This window comes from Charadrius vociferus, unplaced genomic scaffold (assembly GCF_000708025.1).
Source record: "Charadrius vociferus isolate BGI_N301 unplaced genomic scaffold, ASM70802v2 scaffold15, whole genome shotgun sequence".
Lineage (NCBI taxonomy): Eukaryota > Metazoa > Chordata > Aves > Charadriiformes > Charadriidae > Charadrius > Charadrius vociferus.
In genome coordinates, this window is record NW_009650064.1 from 4,182,436 (window position 1) to 4,201,260 (window position 18,825).

General features: G+C 38.6%; 1 protein-coding gene across 1 annotated transcript in view; it reads right to left on the reverse strand.

The window, feature by feature from the left end:
- The window catches only part of VPS13B (vacuolar protein sorting 13 homolog B (yeast)), a 502,169-nt gene that overhangs the window by 36,319 nt on the left and 447,025 nt on the right, over positions 1–18,825 (reverse strand). The window contains 3 exon segments of the mRNA XM_009891830.1: positions 5–130; positions 10,858–11,019; positions 17,120–17,469. Coding sequence (XP_009890132.1) covers positions 5–130; positions 10,858–11,019; positions 17,120–17,469 — 638 coding nt within the window.

Below are 18,825 nucleotides of genomic sequence, written 5' to 3' on the forward strand. Positions count from 1 at the left end.
GAACCTTGATAATAAGTGATGCTGTTCGGCCCTTGTACTGAATGGTACGAATAAAGGTCCCTGTATTGTCCACACTGAACGGTTCAGACCACCGCCAGTTTCCCCAGCCTTCAATACAGATGTGTAACAGCTGGAAAGAAAGCAATTACGACTTCAATACATAACTGGGGGGAAAAAAAAAAAGCCTTGCAGCAGGATAGGAATTCCCATGACAGAGAAATATTCTTATTTTTAAAACTCAGCAATGCTAAGCACAGCAGTTCTCTGAATGACGCTCTCATTCTGCAATTCTGTAATTTCAGATACAAACAGAAGAATCAACAATACTGTAAGATGGCTCTGCATCATGCATTTCTATAAATTACCTGCTTTAACAGTGTATTTAGGATGGTAAAAATCCAGCACGCAACTGTTCAAAAAAAAGGGTATGTAGACTAGAGAGTATAAAACAGGAAATAAGAGATTTTTTTTACTGCCCTTGAAATTGTTCTAGAAATCCATTCTCTTTATTACCAGCAAGGTGATATGGAATGCAGGTCCAGACCAGATTTTTGGCCTTCAGAATAAGACAGAAAATTACCAATACCCTTCCCTTCAAAATAAAAAAGGATACAAATCTATTTGTACGTATACTTGTATAGCTCACATATATATATGTGTTAAACACAGAACTTAGCATATTGCTGAGAGATGGGAAACATTTCATTTCTTACACAAATGTGGTGGCGAGTTCAAGCTTGACTGCATGAGAAGAAATTTAACTGCATAATTATACTCCCTGTGTGATTTATTCCGGAAAAGGAGTGGCTTTTTTCCAGTTTAACTTAAATCACTTCCAGAGCAATGTAGTCTTTCATCATTTGAAGAGCCTTTCATCCATTTACCCACTATACGCACTTACCTCTATCCCATGGAGATTCTTTAAGCCAGAGTAGTGAAAATTGGTACTGTTCCATGTAGGTCAATGAAGTTACATAAATTTACGCCAGCTGAATATCTGGCTATTTAGCTCTGTATAGATCTTTTGTGGCTGTGCAAACTTAAGAATGTGAGTTATATATAAGGGATCAAAGCAGTAAGCATTCTGGGTAAAATTTATTCTTTGCAGAGGGCCAGCACAGAGCCTAAGCATCACTTAAGTCCTTTAAAACAGTTATATAAAGGCCTTGTGGGAATTCTCTCTTGAGGGTTGAATTTCACTCTGATTTTGGACATCTGTCATTAATTAATTTAAGTAACTGAGAACAGGATCAGGCCCAAAGTTTGATTATTTACACGAGCAAAAATTGAAACTTGTAAATATTATGTTCTCCCATGATTTGTTTCCAAAAAGAGATAGCAGTGACCGTAGATCTGGCCAGTTGGTCTTAGTGAATGGCTGGATGTTGGGTTTTTTTCATTGTTTTAAGAAACAACCGCAGCAACAACTTTCAAAGATATTACAACTCAGTAGCCTGTTTGCAATTTGTGGTATCCTCAGCACAAGTTACACACAGAACAATAACATTCATTCAGTGGGTGGCTTTTGAATTTGCAAGAGTGATGACTGTTGCATTCAGATTCAAATTAGTTTTAGGCTGGAAGCACAAAGGCTAATGCGTGCCAGTGTGCACATGGGCATGCATCTGGATGCGCACATGCGTGGGCACTGCTTTATATTCAAGAATACGTTGATGGAAGCTGTGTACTAGGACACTCAAACTCATAAACAAACACGTCGCTTTGATTCTTAAGTATTTGTTACAGAAAAGGAAAACCAAACCAAAACAAAAAAAGTCCAACTGCAGTGGTTGGCATAAGTTCAGCTTCTTACAGAGGCAGCTGGGAATAAATCTCATCACATATGAAAACTAAGAGAAACAAGAAAACTGTTTACTTTGGAGAGAATGGTAGCTGGAAATGACAGCCAAATAATGAGAAAAGGTACTGAGTGGTCAGTCTCAGCTACAAGGCACACAAAATACAGTGCACTCCAAAGACAGATTGCCTATAAATGCCGTAACTGATGATTAGTAATTATATGTAGCTCCAACATTAGGATGTCTTCCACCCTGTGTAAACAGCTTTGCTCACGAGTTGAATGTTCCCAAGGAACATGCTGTCAGCTTTCCCTGAGCAGTCATTTGCTCCCAAATGCTGCCTTACTAATTTTCTTGGTCGCACAATGATTAGTCTGCATTTAACTTCCCGTTTCAGAAAGCAAAATAAAAAAGAGCTATTATAATATATTGGTAATTTCTTATTTTATAAACATACTATTTGTATACTGGTAAATGCTACATACAAAGGGAACAGCCTTCTTAAGTTATTTTAAAGATATTTAATATATTTGTATTAATGACATAACTTTATAAGAACTGAGTACTGCATAAGTTTACTTTTGTGCCAGGAAACTGTATTCCGTGAAAATGCAAAGGGATTTCCAGGTGAATCAGTTGTTTAAAAGTGATATTTCTGGAAAACGTGGCTAGAAGTAATTAGCAAATGACACTAAGTGATACACAGATCTATGGCAGGAAATAAAAACTGAAGTAATTTTAGAAAATTAAGTAATCTGGTGTTAACATTATTTTAGCAGAAGTTGTCATAATAGATGGTGTTAGATACTCAACAAGGCAGGGCTCTAATGTTATAAAACTGACCTAATACTACAGATTCATGGTAATTGCCATGTAACTCCCTTTCATTTATCAAGCTTTAAGTAAATTCTAAGTATTTATTAGACGCTGCTTAAAAGAAGTTCAAGTATAGCTAAGTATGGTACATATATTAGGAGAAAAGAGAAGGAATTGCAAAAAGGTACAAAAAATATTAAATGGAATTCAAAAGCATTCTAACAAATATAAACCAGTGATAAGTGGCAATTTATATCTTAGAGAGAATTTAAAACAGATTATCTATTGTATATGTGAAGATAGGCACTCATTTGTGCAACCATTTGATTTCTGCATTTTCTGATACAGAAACATATCAACAGGTAATACAGAGTTTTTTATTTTGACGAGACTTTGCTGGGGTTTGGATTTGTAATTCTGAGCCATTATGGATTTCTGTTTTGAGAGGGAAAGAAATTGCATTCAGGGAGGCAGGCAAAGATGAAGCTGCCCCTTCGGGGGTGAATGGCTAGAAGAGCTGTATTCTTTATCACGTCTCTTAACGGAATGTTTCTATGCACTCCTCAAAATTTACTTAGGTTTTCAGCTAGATGTGTGAGTGAAGGATCCGATCTGGGTAAATAAAGTTAAGTGTCATATGACAAGGCATGAAGACTAAAATGGGGGATTAAAAATGAGACTAAGAATGGAGCCTGTCCAGAAAAGGCAGCATTTTCCAGCTGTATAAGTAATTTAAATCTTGTGCCCTCAAAATGCTTCATGATACAAATTTGATTTCTACTTTGCTTGTAGATCCACCAAAGTTAACTTGGTTTCACTCTAGTTAGATTATATCTGTCTTCTAGGTGAAACTAGAAAATGCTTTTTGGGAAGAATAAAGGTTATTGCTCTCAACTCTGAGAGACCAGGAGGAATCAAATGAGGACCTGGTTAAGGTGTGGAAGCAGTTGGTTATTTTAAAAGATACGAGACAGTCAAGTAAAAGCTGTGATGATGCAGCAGCACAGAGGAAATGGAGACAGATGGAAGCCGAATTCTAAGACTTGAGGCTAAAGCAATTTTTAATTGAAAAATTAAAGAAGGATGATCAGTATTTTTTGGTCATGTTTTCAGGATACGAGGTGGCTCTTGACCAGGATGAGGACTTAAAACAATAAACTCAATTAGTATTTGGGAAAACAGTTAATGAAATGTTAATTCTGCACATTGTCAGCTGCAGCAACCACCAAAAAAGTCTGAATTTGTTTGGCTTCATTTTCTCATGGGACATGGGAGATCTGGGCAGTTCTCCACCATCATCCCTTGTAAGACAGAGGGCCAGCACAAGCATGGAAGAAAGCAACTTCCATCGCATCCATGCTGGCTAGTAGACAAAAGCTCACACTTGGCAGATGAACTCTGACCCTTGGGGGCTCCTGGAGGTGTTGTGAGCCTCAACACAACCTGCAAAGCAGGTCTGAACCTCACAGGTTACAAACTACTTCTGCTCATTGTGGAAGAGTCTTTTGGTTAAGGAACAGTAACCAAATTATGAGGGCTCATGCGATTCATGGATAATACCAATCCTTATCTGCCCCAGTTATTATCTAGAAATTTAATTATATGTAATATAATACAACCATTGATTTTGAATGCAGGACCCCAAACAAAAGCAACAATACATTTCTCACTACTTGAACAGTGTAAAATAACATAAAACTTCTTTTTGCCTGATGTTGTTCTGTAAATGACCTGGGGAGGATTATGTGAAGTACAAAAGTTGTGCAGAGAATCTGTAACACCCCTAAATAATAAAACAGGAAAATATCCCAATAATAACTGATATACAAGTCACAGTTTCTAAGTTTGAATCCAGAGAGTACTGTATATCATCTTACACTTTATATAACCCACTACCTGAAAGAATGACAACTTGGAAATAAATAACAATGAATTATGATCCTCTGGAGATGCAACATAAATTAAAATTCGGCTTCAGTCTTTTTTTTGTAAGAGAATGAGGAGGAGGTTCTTAAAGCTATTTCCAAATCTACAACTGCGTTTAAAAATAATGATTATAAAATTATAGCAGACGTTGTCCTTTGCAGCACTATTTTAATAGTGCACTTTGTGCAATATGTAAAATAAGAGAAGAAAAAAAACTTCAAATGGGTTCCAGTGAAGGTGGATATACTAAGGTGGATATACTAAGGTGGATATACTAAGTAGTATACTAACCAGTACTAATATCTATTCAAGAATTTATAAGTGTATGTTCAGAAGAACAGAAAAGCAAATGACAGAGATATTTTCTCTCAAATTCTATAAAAGTAGCAATAAAGAGGCACATAGATGTTTCAGGCATATTTACCTACTTTGACAAAAAATAAATCTATTTTGTTTAAAACCAGTAACTTGGCCACATTCTCATTGAAGTCATTGCCCACATCAACACAGGAACTGGTTTTGACCCACTGCACCTGCTGCTTCAAGTAAAGGACAGTGAAAAGTGAAAGCGGGCTGTTACTATAACCCTGGGAGAAGACTCTGGAGAAAGGTTTGGGAGCTGCTACTTTAAATGCAGACTTCCCCTATGCAACATTATGTTTTGCATAGTGTCATGGTTTAAACTGGACACATAGAAAGCAAAACAATGATTTTAGATCCATTATTCTTTGCTTGCTCAGAGGACTTTGAGCATGGGGAAAATGACTAGTAATAACTAGCGCGTTATAGAAGATCTTTGCTGTTTATTCACAAGCAAACAATCTCGGCAGAGTACATTCAGGGGATTCTCACATGAACAGCTGATTTTTACATTTGCTGTGATCCCTAGTGGGACACTTCGACTGCCTACTGTCTTGCAAGACAGAATTCCTTAACTCTGAGTAAATTGCTAGGAAGATCTGATCTCTTCTAACTTCAGAGTTTCACCCTATGTATCATATGCTCCAGTTCCCCTAGAAAACACAGCTGTCTTGGAGACAAACATGACTTTTGACATAACTGGGGCCCATCCCACAAAGCAACTTGAAGATCAAGATAAGGAGCACAGACTCGATCCAATAATAATGTAGGAGCCAGTGTTGCCTATAGAGCACAGGAGTGATGTAGCTTCTCTTCTTTTTTAATGATATCTAACAGACCTCTAACTTTCATTAAAATCTGCAAAAGGAACTCATGATGTCTGGCAACTTTTGCTAGAATTGCTTAAAGCCTCAAATATCATCAGTTTTGGACTTACGCCAGCTCTGAAAGGGACTATATAGTTGGGGGTGTCTTATCCCTAAGGAAGGTCAAAACCTCATGAAATCTGAGGAAAACACGGGGGACGGAACGGAGTAGAAAAGTGAGCATCGGCCCTCAGACTTATTACTGAAATATTAGCCAAACTAGCAAGACTTGGAAAAATCAGAGTGAAAGTTAAAAAGGAAAGGTTAGGTTCCCTGAAATGTAGAAGATCTGGGCTGGGAAAAATGAAGGACGGAAGGATCTTTAAGTTAAGCCAAACATTTGGAGGGGCACCATCAAGAACTGATAAATCCATCCTTGGTGTGCTATAGCTGCTTTCATAACATGAAACAGTTGAACAATTTTTAATTATAGCCTATAGTAGCTTCATTAATATTAATTCTAAATGTAAGTAAGCATTATATAACTATCTGCTACTACAAATATAACTTATTTTACGTATATATATATTTGATTGTGTTAAATAATTCAAATGGGCAATTACTGCATCTCTCACTATGCTTAATTAGCAAAAGAAAAATGGAGAATGTTATTGATGTGAATGTGAAAGAAATACAATCCTTTTGAAACTATTTATTTTCATTTAACTGAACTGCCTTGCCATACTAAAAAAACATTTTGCAGAGGTTAAATAAAGTATTTCATGGCAACCGCTGCTTCTTAGTGCCTGTGTAACAAGAAACATGAGCCAGCCAAAGTTGTGCAAGTTGGTTTTCTTTCCCAGTAAGAGAATGTGGTATCTAAGACCTTGTCCTAACTCATTTTATCCCCAAGAGTAAGTCAAGTAAGTCAAGTATGAACTAATGCCTGGAGGGAAGTCCCTGACTCCAGAAGTATGGATTATTTCACATTTATCTTACAATCTGCTCTCAGAGTTCTTAAAATTCACTAACTTGGCAAGTTGGGAATTATCATGAGAAATGAAATAATTTCATAACTATGAAGTCATCTCGCATTCCATGAATATGACACTTGGAGGGTTTGTCCATGCTTGGGCATTATTCTGACCTTTGGATAATAAGCTGTTAGATAGTTTTGCATGGAAACAATTAGAAAAGTGCCATAGCATAATAGGGACAACCTGATGTCTTAATTGAGTCGTCGTTTTCATTTCAAGGATTTGTATTAATCACTGAAAAGATTTACACAGCAACATTTGTAATAATTTTTAAACAAACGTATTTTGTATGATCTAAAATGGCAAAGGATTGTGCTGTTTAGACTGTTTAGATGAACTGCCTTTGTGAAGCATGCTAAACTTAGTGATTTGTATTTAACATTAACCAAATGAACAAGGCTTACAGATGGATGCCAGGATTCTCCGACCTTTGTAAAGATAATTTGCTTGTATCTCAACAGTGTGTGGAAAGCCCGTGCTTCCATATGTTTTCAGCAAAATTACCTCAGTCTATTTTTTAGTCTCTAAATTTCCCAGCAAGAGATGGCTGTTGAAAAACGTTAAAAGAGCAGAAATATTCTTGAAATTATTCCAAGGGCTGGGACAAGGGAGGTATAACCCCCTTACTAAAGGAGCCTGCTGGCCAGCAACGTGGTTGAGTCAGGAGAAATGAGCTGTTAGCTTTGCCGTCTCCTGGGACATGGGAATCCAACATGACACTCCTGACTGTTTATCAGCCCAATTCTTCAGTGAATCTGAATCTGATCAGAGCAAAACAGAATGGGGAAACCCTTTGACATCACCAACTTTCAGCTGAAGAATGAATATCTGAAAAATGAATCTGAAGTTCCTACTGTCAGCTCATCCACTTCCTAATGTGTAGCTTGATTTTCTGCTGGAGTTTTTCACCTTTCATCCTGCATTCTTCTTTTTCATTTAATAAGAAACTTCCATAGCGGCCACAAAAATGCAATATTTTGCACAGCCCAAGTCTGTGACTGAAAGGACAAGCTAATAACCAGTGTTTTATTATTTAAGTTCTCCAGGTGTTACATGGCTAATGCCATATATTGTGATGGTGGTCTTTATCAGCTCGGCTGCAACTGACAGAAAGTATCAGTAACAAGCTGCAATTTAACTCTTCTGCTTTTCACTTTGCTTGAGATAATTCTCATTTTCAAAACACTTTCCAGTTTGCACCATCATCGAAAGTATACCATTATTAGAAATACACCATAATCAGAACTACACCATTAGCAGAACCATCTAGAATGACGGTCAAAAACAGGATTCTCTCAACTGAATAATTTTATATAAGTAACCAGAAAATGGATAAGAAAGATTGTTAAGAGGAAAGCTAGTTCTGTTTTTTTTTAATAATTGCTTTAAGCATTTCCTTCTTTTTCCATGTATTTATGAAAAGGTTGAAATGATTTTTTTGGTGGTTGCTACAAAAGCAAGTGATAATTGACTATGAAATATGGACCTGTGCAAAGCATTTGACACCGTCCCACAAGATATCCTGGTCTCTAAATTGAAGAGACATGGATTCGACAAATGGACCACTCGGTGGATAAAGAACTGGCTGGATGGTCGCACTCAAAGAGTTGTGGTCAACGGCTCGATGTCCAAGTGGAGACCAGTGACGAGTGGCATTCCTCAGGGGTCGGTACTGGGACCTGTACTGCTCAACATCTTTCTTGTGGACATGGACAGTGGGGTCGAGTGCACCCTCAGCAAGTTTGCCAATGACACCAAGCTGTTTGGCGAGCTAGACATGCTGGAGGGGAGGGATGCCATCCAGAGGGACCTGGACAGGCTGGAGAGGTGGGCCCAAGCCAACCTCATGCAGTTCAACAAGGCCAAGTGCAAGGTCCTACATCTGGGTCGGGGCAATCCCAAGCACAAATACAGGCTCGGCGGGGAATGGCTGGAGAGCAGCCCTGAGGAGAAGGACCTGGGTGTGCTGATTGACCAGAAGCTCAGCATGAGTCAGCAATGTGCAATCACAGCCCAGAAGGCCGACTGGATCCTGGGCTGCATCAAAAGAAGTGTGGCCAGCAGGTCAAGGGAGGTGATTCTGCCCCTCTACTCCACTCTCATGATACCCCACCTGGAGTACTGCATCCAGCTCTGGAATCCTCAACATAAGAAAGACATGGACCTGCTGGAACGTGTCCAGAGGAGAGCCATGAGGATGATCTGAGGACTGGAGCACCTCTCCTATGAGGAGAGGCTGAGAGAGTTGGGGCTGTTCAGCCTGGAGAAGAGAAGGCTCCAGGGAGATCTTATTGCGGCCTTCCAGTACTTAAAGGGGGCCTACAGGAGAGCTGGGGAAGGACTTTTTACTAGGGCATGTAGTGACAGGATGAGGGGGAATGGATATAAACTGGAAGAGGGCAGGTTTAGATTAAACATTAGGAAGAATTTTTTCACTTTAAGGGTGGTAAGGCACTGGCACAGGTTGCCCAGAGAGGTTGTTGAGGCCCCATCCCTGGAGGTGTTCAAGGCCAGGCTGGACGTGGCCTTGGGCTACCTGGTCTAGTTGGAGGTGTCCCTATCTACGGCAGGGGGATTGGAACTTGATGATCTTCAAGGTCCTTTCCAACCTAAACCATTCTATGATTCTATGATTCACATTTAGCTAGCTTTCTACAAGCCTGGTTGTTCTTTCTCCCTCACGCAGCCGGAGAGAGTTAATGTCAATCATAACCCAAGTGCAAGTACTGTCACCTGATGAGTGGGGATCCTGTCTCGCTATCTGACACTTGCCCAATTACACAGAGCACAGTGACCCATTTGGGTTGCTTGCCAACAATGTGGGCTGGGGCATCACAGGCATTTTTCTTGTATGAGAAAACATATGTCCTTATTGAAAATGTGATGAGGGAGGTACAGTACTCCCGTGTTTCTAGGCCTCCAAAGGTCCCCCCTCTGCGCGCTATTACACCAGCGCACACCGTTTATAACAACTTGTCCGTTGGTGGGGTGAGACAGTCCTTTATTAGCCTGCCTTCCTCTTAACCTATGCCTTGACTTCAGTGTCAACTGCAACTGTTTACCCTGGTCGAATTTGCTCTGGACATATTACGGCATATCCGCCAAATGACATGAATGAAAACCACAGTAAATTTGCCATCTCTGCTTCCCAGTGAAATTTGAAACTTGTCAGCAGTGAAAGTGGGCACAGCTCCTCTTTAGAATTACCATCCAAACTTCACCTTCTTTCTGATGTGCTATGGCTGGCATTTTCCTAGTTAGGGACCCCTATCCACTACACTTTTCCTACGATCTGTAAAGATTTTAGTTACTCATCAGCACAGGACTGCGGCTCAGCAAGTGGGGTGGCACAGGTCGCTAGTCTCCCACTCAGCAGGAGCTGGGTATATATTAAAAAGAGAGAAGAAATGGCTTCGTTGTCTCATAAACACTTTTTTTTAGACTTAAATTTTTGCCCTATCTTGAATCAAGATGAAAAGTCCATTTTTCACCACCACTCAAGAAAACTAACAACATGGTCCCTTTCTGCTAGTCAGCGAAAAGACATCCTATTATAGGACACTCAATGTTTATCCTTAAAAAAAACACCCAAGAAACAGAAACTGCATTATTTAAACTCTGTAAGTGGGGTGTTTCTGACAATTTCAAATCTTTTCTAATGGAAGTACACGCTGAGTTGAGAGATTTGTCCAGTTTGACCCTGTTCTGCAAACAATTTCAGTGAACAGATGCTTCTGGTAAAAACAATTCATTAAAAAAATTCCCCAAACCTCTAATGTACATCACAGAAAACAGACACTGATCACTTAGTTATAAAAACCTGGCAAGTGATCTTCTTTTGCTTTTTTTCAGAAGCTTCAGTTTCCACAACCGCTCAGTTTTACAGAAAGCGGTCGTGCACATCCAGTTCTACCCTCGAGTAACTTCTAAACACTTCTGGCTTTCCTCACTCTTTGTTTACCTTTTCTCTCTGATGCAGCCCCAGCGTGCGGCTGCTGAAGGAACTGGAGCATTAGAGATAGTTGAGACCATACGGAAAATTGAAGAATCAATGCACAAAGCCACCAGTCAGCTTTAGCAATTGCTGCATTTGAACGGCTGTTTCTGACATACCTGTGGGGACTTGTGAGAGCGCCAGCTGTACTGGTGACTGTGGAGACTAGCCAGCAAAATATTTTCATCAGTATCCACCTGGCCAAACCGCAGTGTCTCTTGTGTGTCATTACAGATCACAAAATGGCTGAAGACCAACTCCTCTGCCTCAGGGCATTGGTTCTGAAAGGAAAGGGATATGAAAGCCAGTAAGCATCAGATTAATTGCAAGACATTTGGCAGCTGTCTGCCTAGTTGTGACTGTTACAAGACAGAAATGCTTCAAGATCTCTTGCCATTAGCTTTGGTCTCATAGTACTCTACTCTCTGCAAAACCTAGTGTTTGGGTCGACAAAATATATCCTAAGACTTAACATATTTTACTTTATGTTTCTGTAATGAAAATCTTAAAGATTTAAAATGACAATAAACCCTAGATTTCCTAACTTATGTAGAAGACTTCAAGGAAATTAAACTCAGTGAGAAATGACACGACACACAGGGCAGGCGGGGCACTATGGGCTCAGCGGAGAGGCATGGAGAGGCTTCTCCATGCTTGACAACTGATCTCTCAGGCCAACAGGCTGCACTTCCCCTTCCCCAGCTGCTGCTTCTACTTTGAAATGTTGCTGTGGGTCAGCAACAGAAGACTATCTCTTCTCCTGATACCACAACACTTAAACAAATAACTAAAGAAAAAGCAGGAGACATGGGGAGAGTATTTTCACAGCTCCATGAGACTAGTTTAAAAATGCATCATGCAATTGGACAGTCTAATAGGAAAAATCAAAAACTATCACAGGTTTTAAAAGTATTTTTGATTTTACAATACTTTTTCTCCTGGCAGCAGCATCCTTCCATCCCTCTCTGCTTTTCATCTGGCTGCTTGTCACTCTGCTGACACAATGAGACTATATGATAGTCATAAAAATTACCAGAGCTAGAGGTCTTCCGCCCCTAAAGGCATGAACTATAATCCCCTATACTGGAGAGGTCAAAGTGCGACTGACAATTTGATTTGGAGATCATCTCTCATATATTTCTGTCCTAGTCACTACTGGGCTGGCACCTTCCACTTACAAGCAGCTATCTAGCAACCATAACAATTACTCCAAGAAAGCAACATTTGGATAGTCTTCATGCAATTTAATGGGTATAACACAAAGAATTTATCTTCTTGTGCTTTTTGTTACCTCTTTTTGACCTATCTTTCCTAGCACACACTTTTGACAATGCTTTATTGTTTGTTAGTTCCCTTTTCTCTAGAATACAGCCCAGCTGCTCTTTTCTCATCCTTCCTTCCCATGATTTTTTCTCAAACTTACGGGACCTCTGTGGTCTTTGGACCTGATTCTGTTTCCTCTCCTTGCTTTCTCAGTCGACCTTTTAAATGGACATAATGAAGCTAGCACCTCCTCTGTCTATGATCATATGGGTCTCTAGTTCTTTGATAACAATGTGCCTGGAAGCCTGCAGAAATTCAGAGATCAAACAAGATAGAAAAATATTTCCTCATAGATCCCCACGGATGCTTAGTTATACATGAAAAACAGTTTGGTGCATTGCTTGTAGAACATTGCTGGGTGATACACCTGGAAAAGATTTTCTGAAAAGTGAAGTGTGCAAGGTATGCCCAATTTAGCATCCTTGAATGCATGCTCACTACTGTTTATTAACTTAAGAAGAACCTAAGGTACAGGTTGTGATTCTTTTTGTGACTGACTGTCAAAATGGTTGGCTGGGAGTGTTTGTGCGAAAAATTATTCACCCTAGGAATATTTAAGCATGAGAATATTTAGATTAAAGCTTCTCTCCAAATCTCATGAATTCTCCTGCATAAGATCAGGTATCTTCTGTTAAACAAGAGTCAGGTGAGCATAACCAAAATCTCACTTTTTCAAAGCAATAAAACTCAAGACAGAGCAATATGTCTGTATCGCATTCAGTAGCAGAGCTGGGTATGCTAAAGGCTCACATTTACAGTGCCACTTCAGAGTGCGGAGTTTATTTTGGCATTTTCTAGTGGTGGATCTATGCTTTTTTACTGTCAAGCTGCCATACCCACATACCCATAAGTCTACCACAAATATATATATTTTCCTGTTACAGCTTTGCAAAATGTTTGTTTTTTTTGTTGGTTTTTTTTGGGTTTTTTTGTTTTTTTTTTAAAGGGAGGATTTACTATCCATAGGGCTCAGCATGTTGTTATAGTCAAACCTAGATATAACCCCAGGGGACTTTAAGAAAATTTTTTACTCCAATACATTTTCTTGCTGATTATGCACAGACTGGAAGAACAGCACCAGAAGATTACGAACTTCCTTCTTTTTACCTGATTATTACTGTCAACCTAAGTTAACACAGACTGTAGGTTCTAGCATTTTCTGAAGGGAAAAGGGAATCTAGCAAGCTTCAATTGTTTTGTCTTGACTTTTTGGCATTTGTAGAACTTCTAAATTGTACTGGGGGAGTATCACCCCATCAGGGATAATGAACAGTCTTGCACACATTCTGGTACCGATGAATGACTGCCATGAATCATTAGTCTTAAACGCTAGATTTGCTACTAGACTGGTAACTGCTTTTAACAGCAAGCTTCAGTTAAGCAAAAGAGATATTTTAAGCTCAATTTCATAACAGTTCCAAAGTTTTAACCAAGGAAACACCAACACTAGCATAATAAGGAGCTGCTCCATGCTGCCAGGCTTACGAGAGAGCTGTTGATGCCTCAAGTCTTGATAATACCAGCTGACTGAAGGATCATCAAGGAAGCCTGGGGATGCTTTAGCTCAGTATGGCAACTATGCACTGTACAGGCAATATTCTAGGCAACTCTTGCAGTAAATGCAGATTTTTTCCTAGACAGAGTACCACCCATGCTTCTTGGTCCCTGGGGAGCAGCAGCTCCCTACACCCTTCACAGGCAACTGGTTCCCAAATTCACTGTTGAAGTCTGAAAACAGAAGCTTCTAAGGTAAGCAGAAAGGGACCAAACAAAAACCAAAAAAACAGCAACAGGATAGAGTGAGGAAATCTTGATTGATAAAAGAGATAGTGTAGAGGAACCAGACATAATAAAAACAAACAGAACTGGGCCATTTGTGTGGCAGCGATGCTGAAGGGCTGAATAATGACTAGAAGCTGAAAACACCTAAGTGTGGATTAGGAAAAAAATTCCCTCTCTGAATTAAAACAGCAAATCAAAAGAATCAGCAAAAGATCAACAGCCTGAATCAGATACAGATTAGGGTCAGTTCCTGGGGGCAATTTCCTGCCCCTCTTTAGATCATTTTTCAGCTGTTCTTCTCTCTCAGGGAGGCCTGGAAAGTGTTTCTTCTTTATTGGGCATTCAAATATTTTGTGAATTCTATTCAGAGAGGGGAAAAACATCCCACATAATACTAGTCACCAGGCTTTCCCTGTTTCAGGACTTTCTGCTCACATCTCAGCTCACAGCTATTTCAAAGCAAAGATCTGGAAAAAAACCCATAAAAGCCTAGGCCTCTTTATATGCACAAAGTTATTTTCTGTGTGCTTCACAAGCTACCGAAGACCTGTGCAAGCCTTCTCTCTCTCACTAACACACATGTCCCCACACTCTCTCTCTCTAGTACCTAGTAATGTTTTTTTGGACAGAAAGTCTTTAGTATTTTCTCATCTCCCTCAAAGTTCCTCAAAGAGAAAAGAACATTTTCCTACTGATTGTTTAAACTTCATTCTCATGGCAGCATCCTGACAAGATCAGCTAGAAGCTTAAATTGAAGCTACATGCAAATTTTCTGTACCTTTTTCCTTTGTTCTTCGTGCTTGTGGTAGAAAGATGGGGAAACTACTGTGATCACAGATGTCATTTTGACTGATCCCAGCTCATTAAGAAAACTTATGCAACTGCCAACAGAAAGGTTAAGCACCACACAGACCTTGAGGAAAAGAAGTTCTAATGGTTTAAAACAGGAGCTTTTATAACTTCTGAGGGGTTTAGGAAAACATTTGCAGTGCAAGACCACAAAAGAATAGTTTTTTCTCAGGAATACTCACTTAGTACCATACCTGGGGAGCTGTTTTCTCAGCTGTTTTCTCTAGGTATCACAAAGCAGTAATGCTATAAAACAATTTGTGAAGGCTGAAATGCCCAAATAAAGCCGCCCCCCCCTTCACAGGAAACATGCATTTTCTATCTCACTTGATACTCTGTATGCTATTATTAAATAATAAAACTAAATTAATAACAATCTTGACTTTCCCTGCCCGGTTATTTGATTATCAATACCATTACTTCAGATTTGCATTTAGGTGTGCGTTAGCGTGTTACTGCTTGTATTTTAACAGGGATTTCAGATTAGACAGTAAAATATGTCAAAAGGGGAAATTGTTTTTAAAAAGCGCTAATCCTCTCAGTTTTTCAGCATGTGACTTAGAAGTATAAAGCAAATTGTATGCCTAGTGTTTTTTAGGCTTAATCTACTTTCAAAATGTTCATCATTACTTAAACAAAAAAACTATCAGTCCAAATCTAGGAAACAAAGACACCGACAGAGGCTTCTGTTAATTCTGAACTCTTGACCTAAAGGTGCAGGGCCAAATTGTTTCATGCTTCATCTGTCTGTCCACTGACTACAACATCACTTGTTTCAGATATTAATCCAGTAAAAAATATGCAGAGAATCCAAATAACCTTTCCTGCTTATTAAATTCATGCTTTTAGTTGGCAGCATTTATTTTATATTTTGTGTGAACAGCACAAATTATTTAATTTTATATTTTGTGTGAACAGCACAAATTAAAACAATGTTTATCACTGGGAAATTCATTCCCTCTCCGTGCAGTGCATGTCCCCTCCCAGTCTGGAGGTAAAGCCACATACAAAACATCTTGGTAACAATTAATTTAATAAGCTGTTTTGAACCCACTTGTGTGTTAACTGTTCCCTAATTTCAAAGTGGTGCAAGTTTTTAATCTCGAATACTCAGGGCTAGATACCCACCACATCAGAACATGGTGGCAAGTACCCCTGACATGAGAGGAAACGAGAAAATTACAGCAACAATTACAGAAGTATATCCTCCTGTGGCTCATGTTAACATTGCCAAATCCATGTATAAATCAGTACCAACTATTCATAGAATGTACCTGTCAGCAATATACTATGCAACATATGGCTCTACTTAATCAAATATACAATTCCATTTTTTCAACTCAGAATATTCCTTCAAGGCACAGAGTAGTCAGTCAGTCATTCACACTGTGATGTGGTTTAAAACATTTAAATATTTATGCACCATATTTTATTTATATGTATAGCTATGTCTGAGGGATCTTTTTTTTTTTTCCATCCTAAGAGGAAACTGACCTTTCTGAAGGCCATTTTGCAGTAGTTGCCACACATGTCTTAGATGAGGAACTAGTACTAAGTCAGAAATATTTTGGGTTTAAACAGCCCAAAATAAGACTCTCTTATACTTTCTATGTTTGTTTTTTATTAAAAGCATTGTTCAAAAATGACAAAAAACAGAAATTGGAGCTACAAAGATTTTTGTTCACATTGATATTTGAGCCAGCTGTAAAGATTTAAATCACACTAGATCTTGTTTTATGAATGTCCTTTTGCAACAAGAAAACCATGGAATGCCCTTAAAAAAGAATTTTTTGATATAAAACAGATGTTTTATCCTTTTTTGGGGGCTTTGTTATTGTAGTGCCATGATAGGTAATTAATTCCCAGGCTCCACATAGGTCTTCAGGCAGATGAAGAGAATGATTTGATTTCAAGGCTATAGTAGAGTAAGGGAATTACAGGCCTTCAAGGGGTCATTGCAGAAGCAAGGTTCCTTACGCCGGGACTCGCTTCAGCTATTAATGCTGCTTGCACAGAATGTAATGTGAAACTAGTGTTGAACTTCAATAAGGATAGAAGTAGTAGCTGGAAACAATATGCTCTACTGCTCAGACTGAGCTGTGCTTACACATCATGCATCACTCACCTTTTCATAAATTAATGGAACATTATGATTTTCAAGACCAAGATTCTGATTATTCTGATGTAAATCCATGGAGTTTCACTGAATCTCAAGCAGTTCTGGCTACATTTACCTTTACATACAGTATTCATTGTCTCCTAATTTTCATTGCTATCATGAAACTAATGTTTACTAATAAAAAACACTTTTTGTGTAAATTAGCTTTTACATCTTAGAATATTTTTAATGAATCCAGTTGGTATTCTAATTTGCTATTATATGAATCACAATAGCTACTTTTTTTTCTCCTTATTGTATTTGCATACCTGTTGCCAAGCTTGAATTGCTGTATTTAGAGAATGAAGCGCGAATTGGCCAAAGTTGATGAAAATGGGGTCCACCATTATCGTGCAGTCCAACAGCTTTCCTACTGTGCTGCTGGAGATAGCAATCTGCCCCCAGATTTTGAAAGGTTTCACAACACTCTGCATAGTCACATTTCGGCACTCCAAAAGTTTACAGTCAGTTTGGGTTGAAAACTGGATCTCTTGGAATATCGACTCATCGCTCCACTGACGAAGATATACGTGAGGCTCATCAAAGGAAATTATCATGTATTCTAGTTCAGATGGCATGTTCTTATCAGATAAAAATGGCTGAAGAAACTTTGGTGGTGCTGAAAAGTAAAAGAACAAGACTAGAACATCACCATTGCTACATTCTGTATGTTTCTGTAAATTGTATTTTAACTGCTTGTACATATGATGAAAACAAGTAAAATTCATAAAAGAGCTGACATTTCTGAAATCTGAAATTAATCCTGTTCACACTGTTTATTAGATGTAAAATAGAACTGTAATTAATAGCAGCTGCAAACAAAAAGTATCTGCAAACCAAAATCTTTTCATGGTAAATAGACCAGCCAGCCAAACTGCTTTACCTACACACTGCACAATACTTCAGATTGCCACCTATTTGGAGCAGAGACGAAATTTCTGTGAGAATTCTTGCTATAGTATATGTATATGATATTCCACACATAACACATTACAAATACAATAAAAATTAGCAATATAATATTTGCTGACATGTGACTGTGCAGGCTAACAGGCTCCACAATGAAAATTGCCTTTGCTGCAATTACAGAGAGTTCAAACCACAAACCCACTGAGATGCGACATATTACCCCATAATACTAGAAATTAAACAAAACAGTATCCTGAGACTAAAGCATGAGAAATATATCACAAAAAAAGATTTTATCGTGTTCACTGAAACCCCACTCCTGCAAAGTGCTGAGCACTGTGGCAGCAGACACTGGAAGGCACATACACCACTTGTGTAACATTAAATATGCGATTATTTCCATTGATGTTATTATTTCTGCTGCTGGAACTACTCACATGCTTAAAATTAGCATATGCTCTAGTGCTCTACAGATATGGAACCAAAACACTCATCACTTCCCAGGATCAAGCCCTATTATTCCACAAAAGCATAACGGATACAATAAGTTTTGTGCTCCCTTCACGTATGACATAGCACAATGGAGCCCCAAAACTTAAGGCCTTTAGGTGCTATAACAAGAACAGCATCAGGATAAACTCAGTCGCTGCTGAAAAATGAAACAGCTGGGTTTGATTTTAATCTGATTTTTGCTTTTTGCAGTATGTGTAATTTTAAAGATCGAGCATCTGGAATTGGAGTGTAATAGTGAGGAAGATTATGTACTGATAGAGGTAGCCTATCGACAAGAAATTTGTTACATTATTGAGTGTCAGTCTTGGTACGATTTGATAACGAATATATTATAATACTTGCAGAAACACAAAACCTACACACAAAGAGAGCTGTTCCTGTCAAAATTATTTAAGATATTTGCTCATCTTCCATGGAAAGCATTCCTGGCATTTGAAAATCAGACAATAATCTAAAGATCTCTTGGAATGTATTTGCCATTAATGCAATGACAGAGAGCACTGAACAAAAACAGATGTAGCTCCAAAAGTGATCATAATTGAAATAGCAGTTA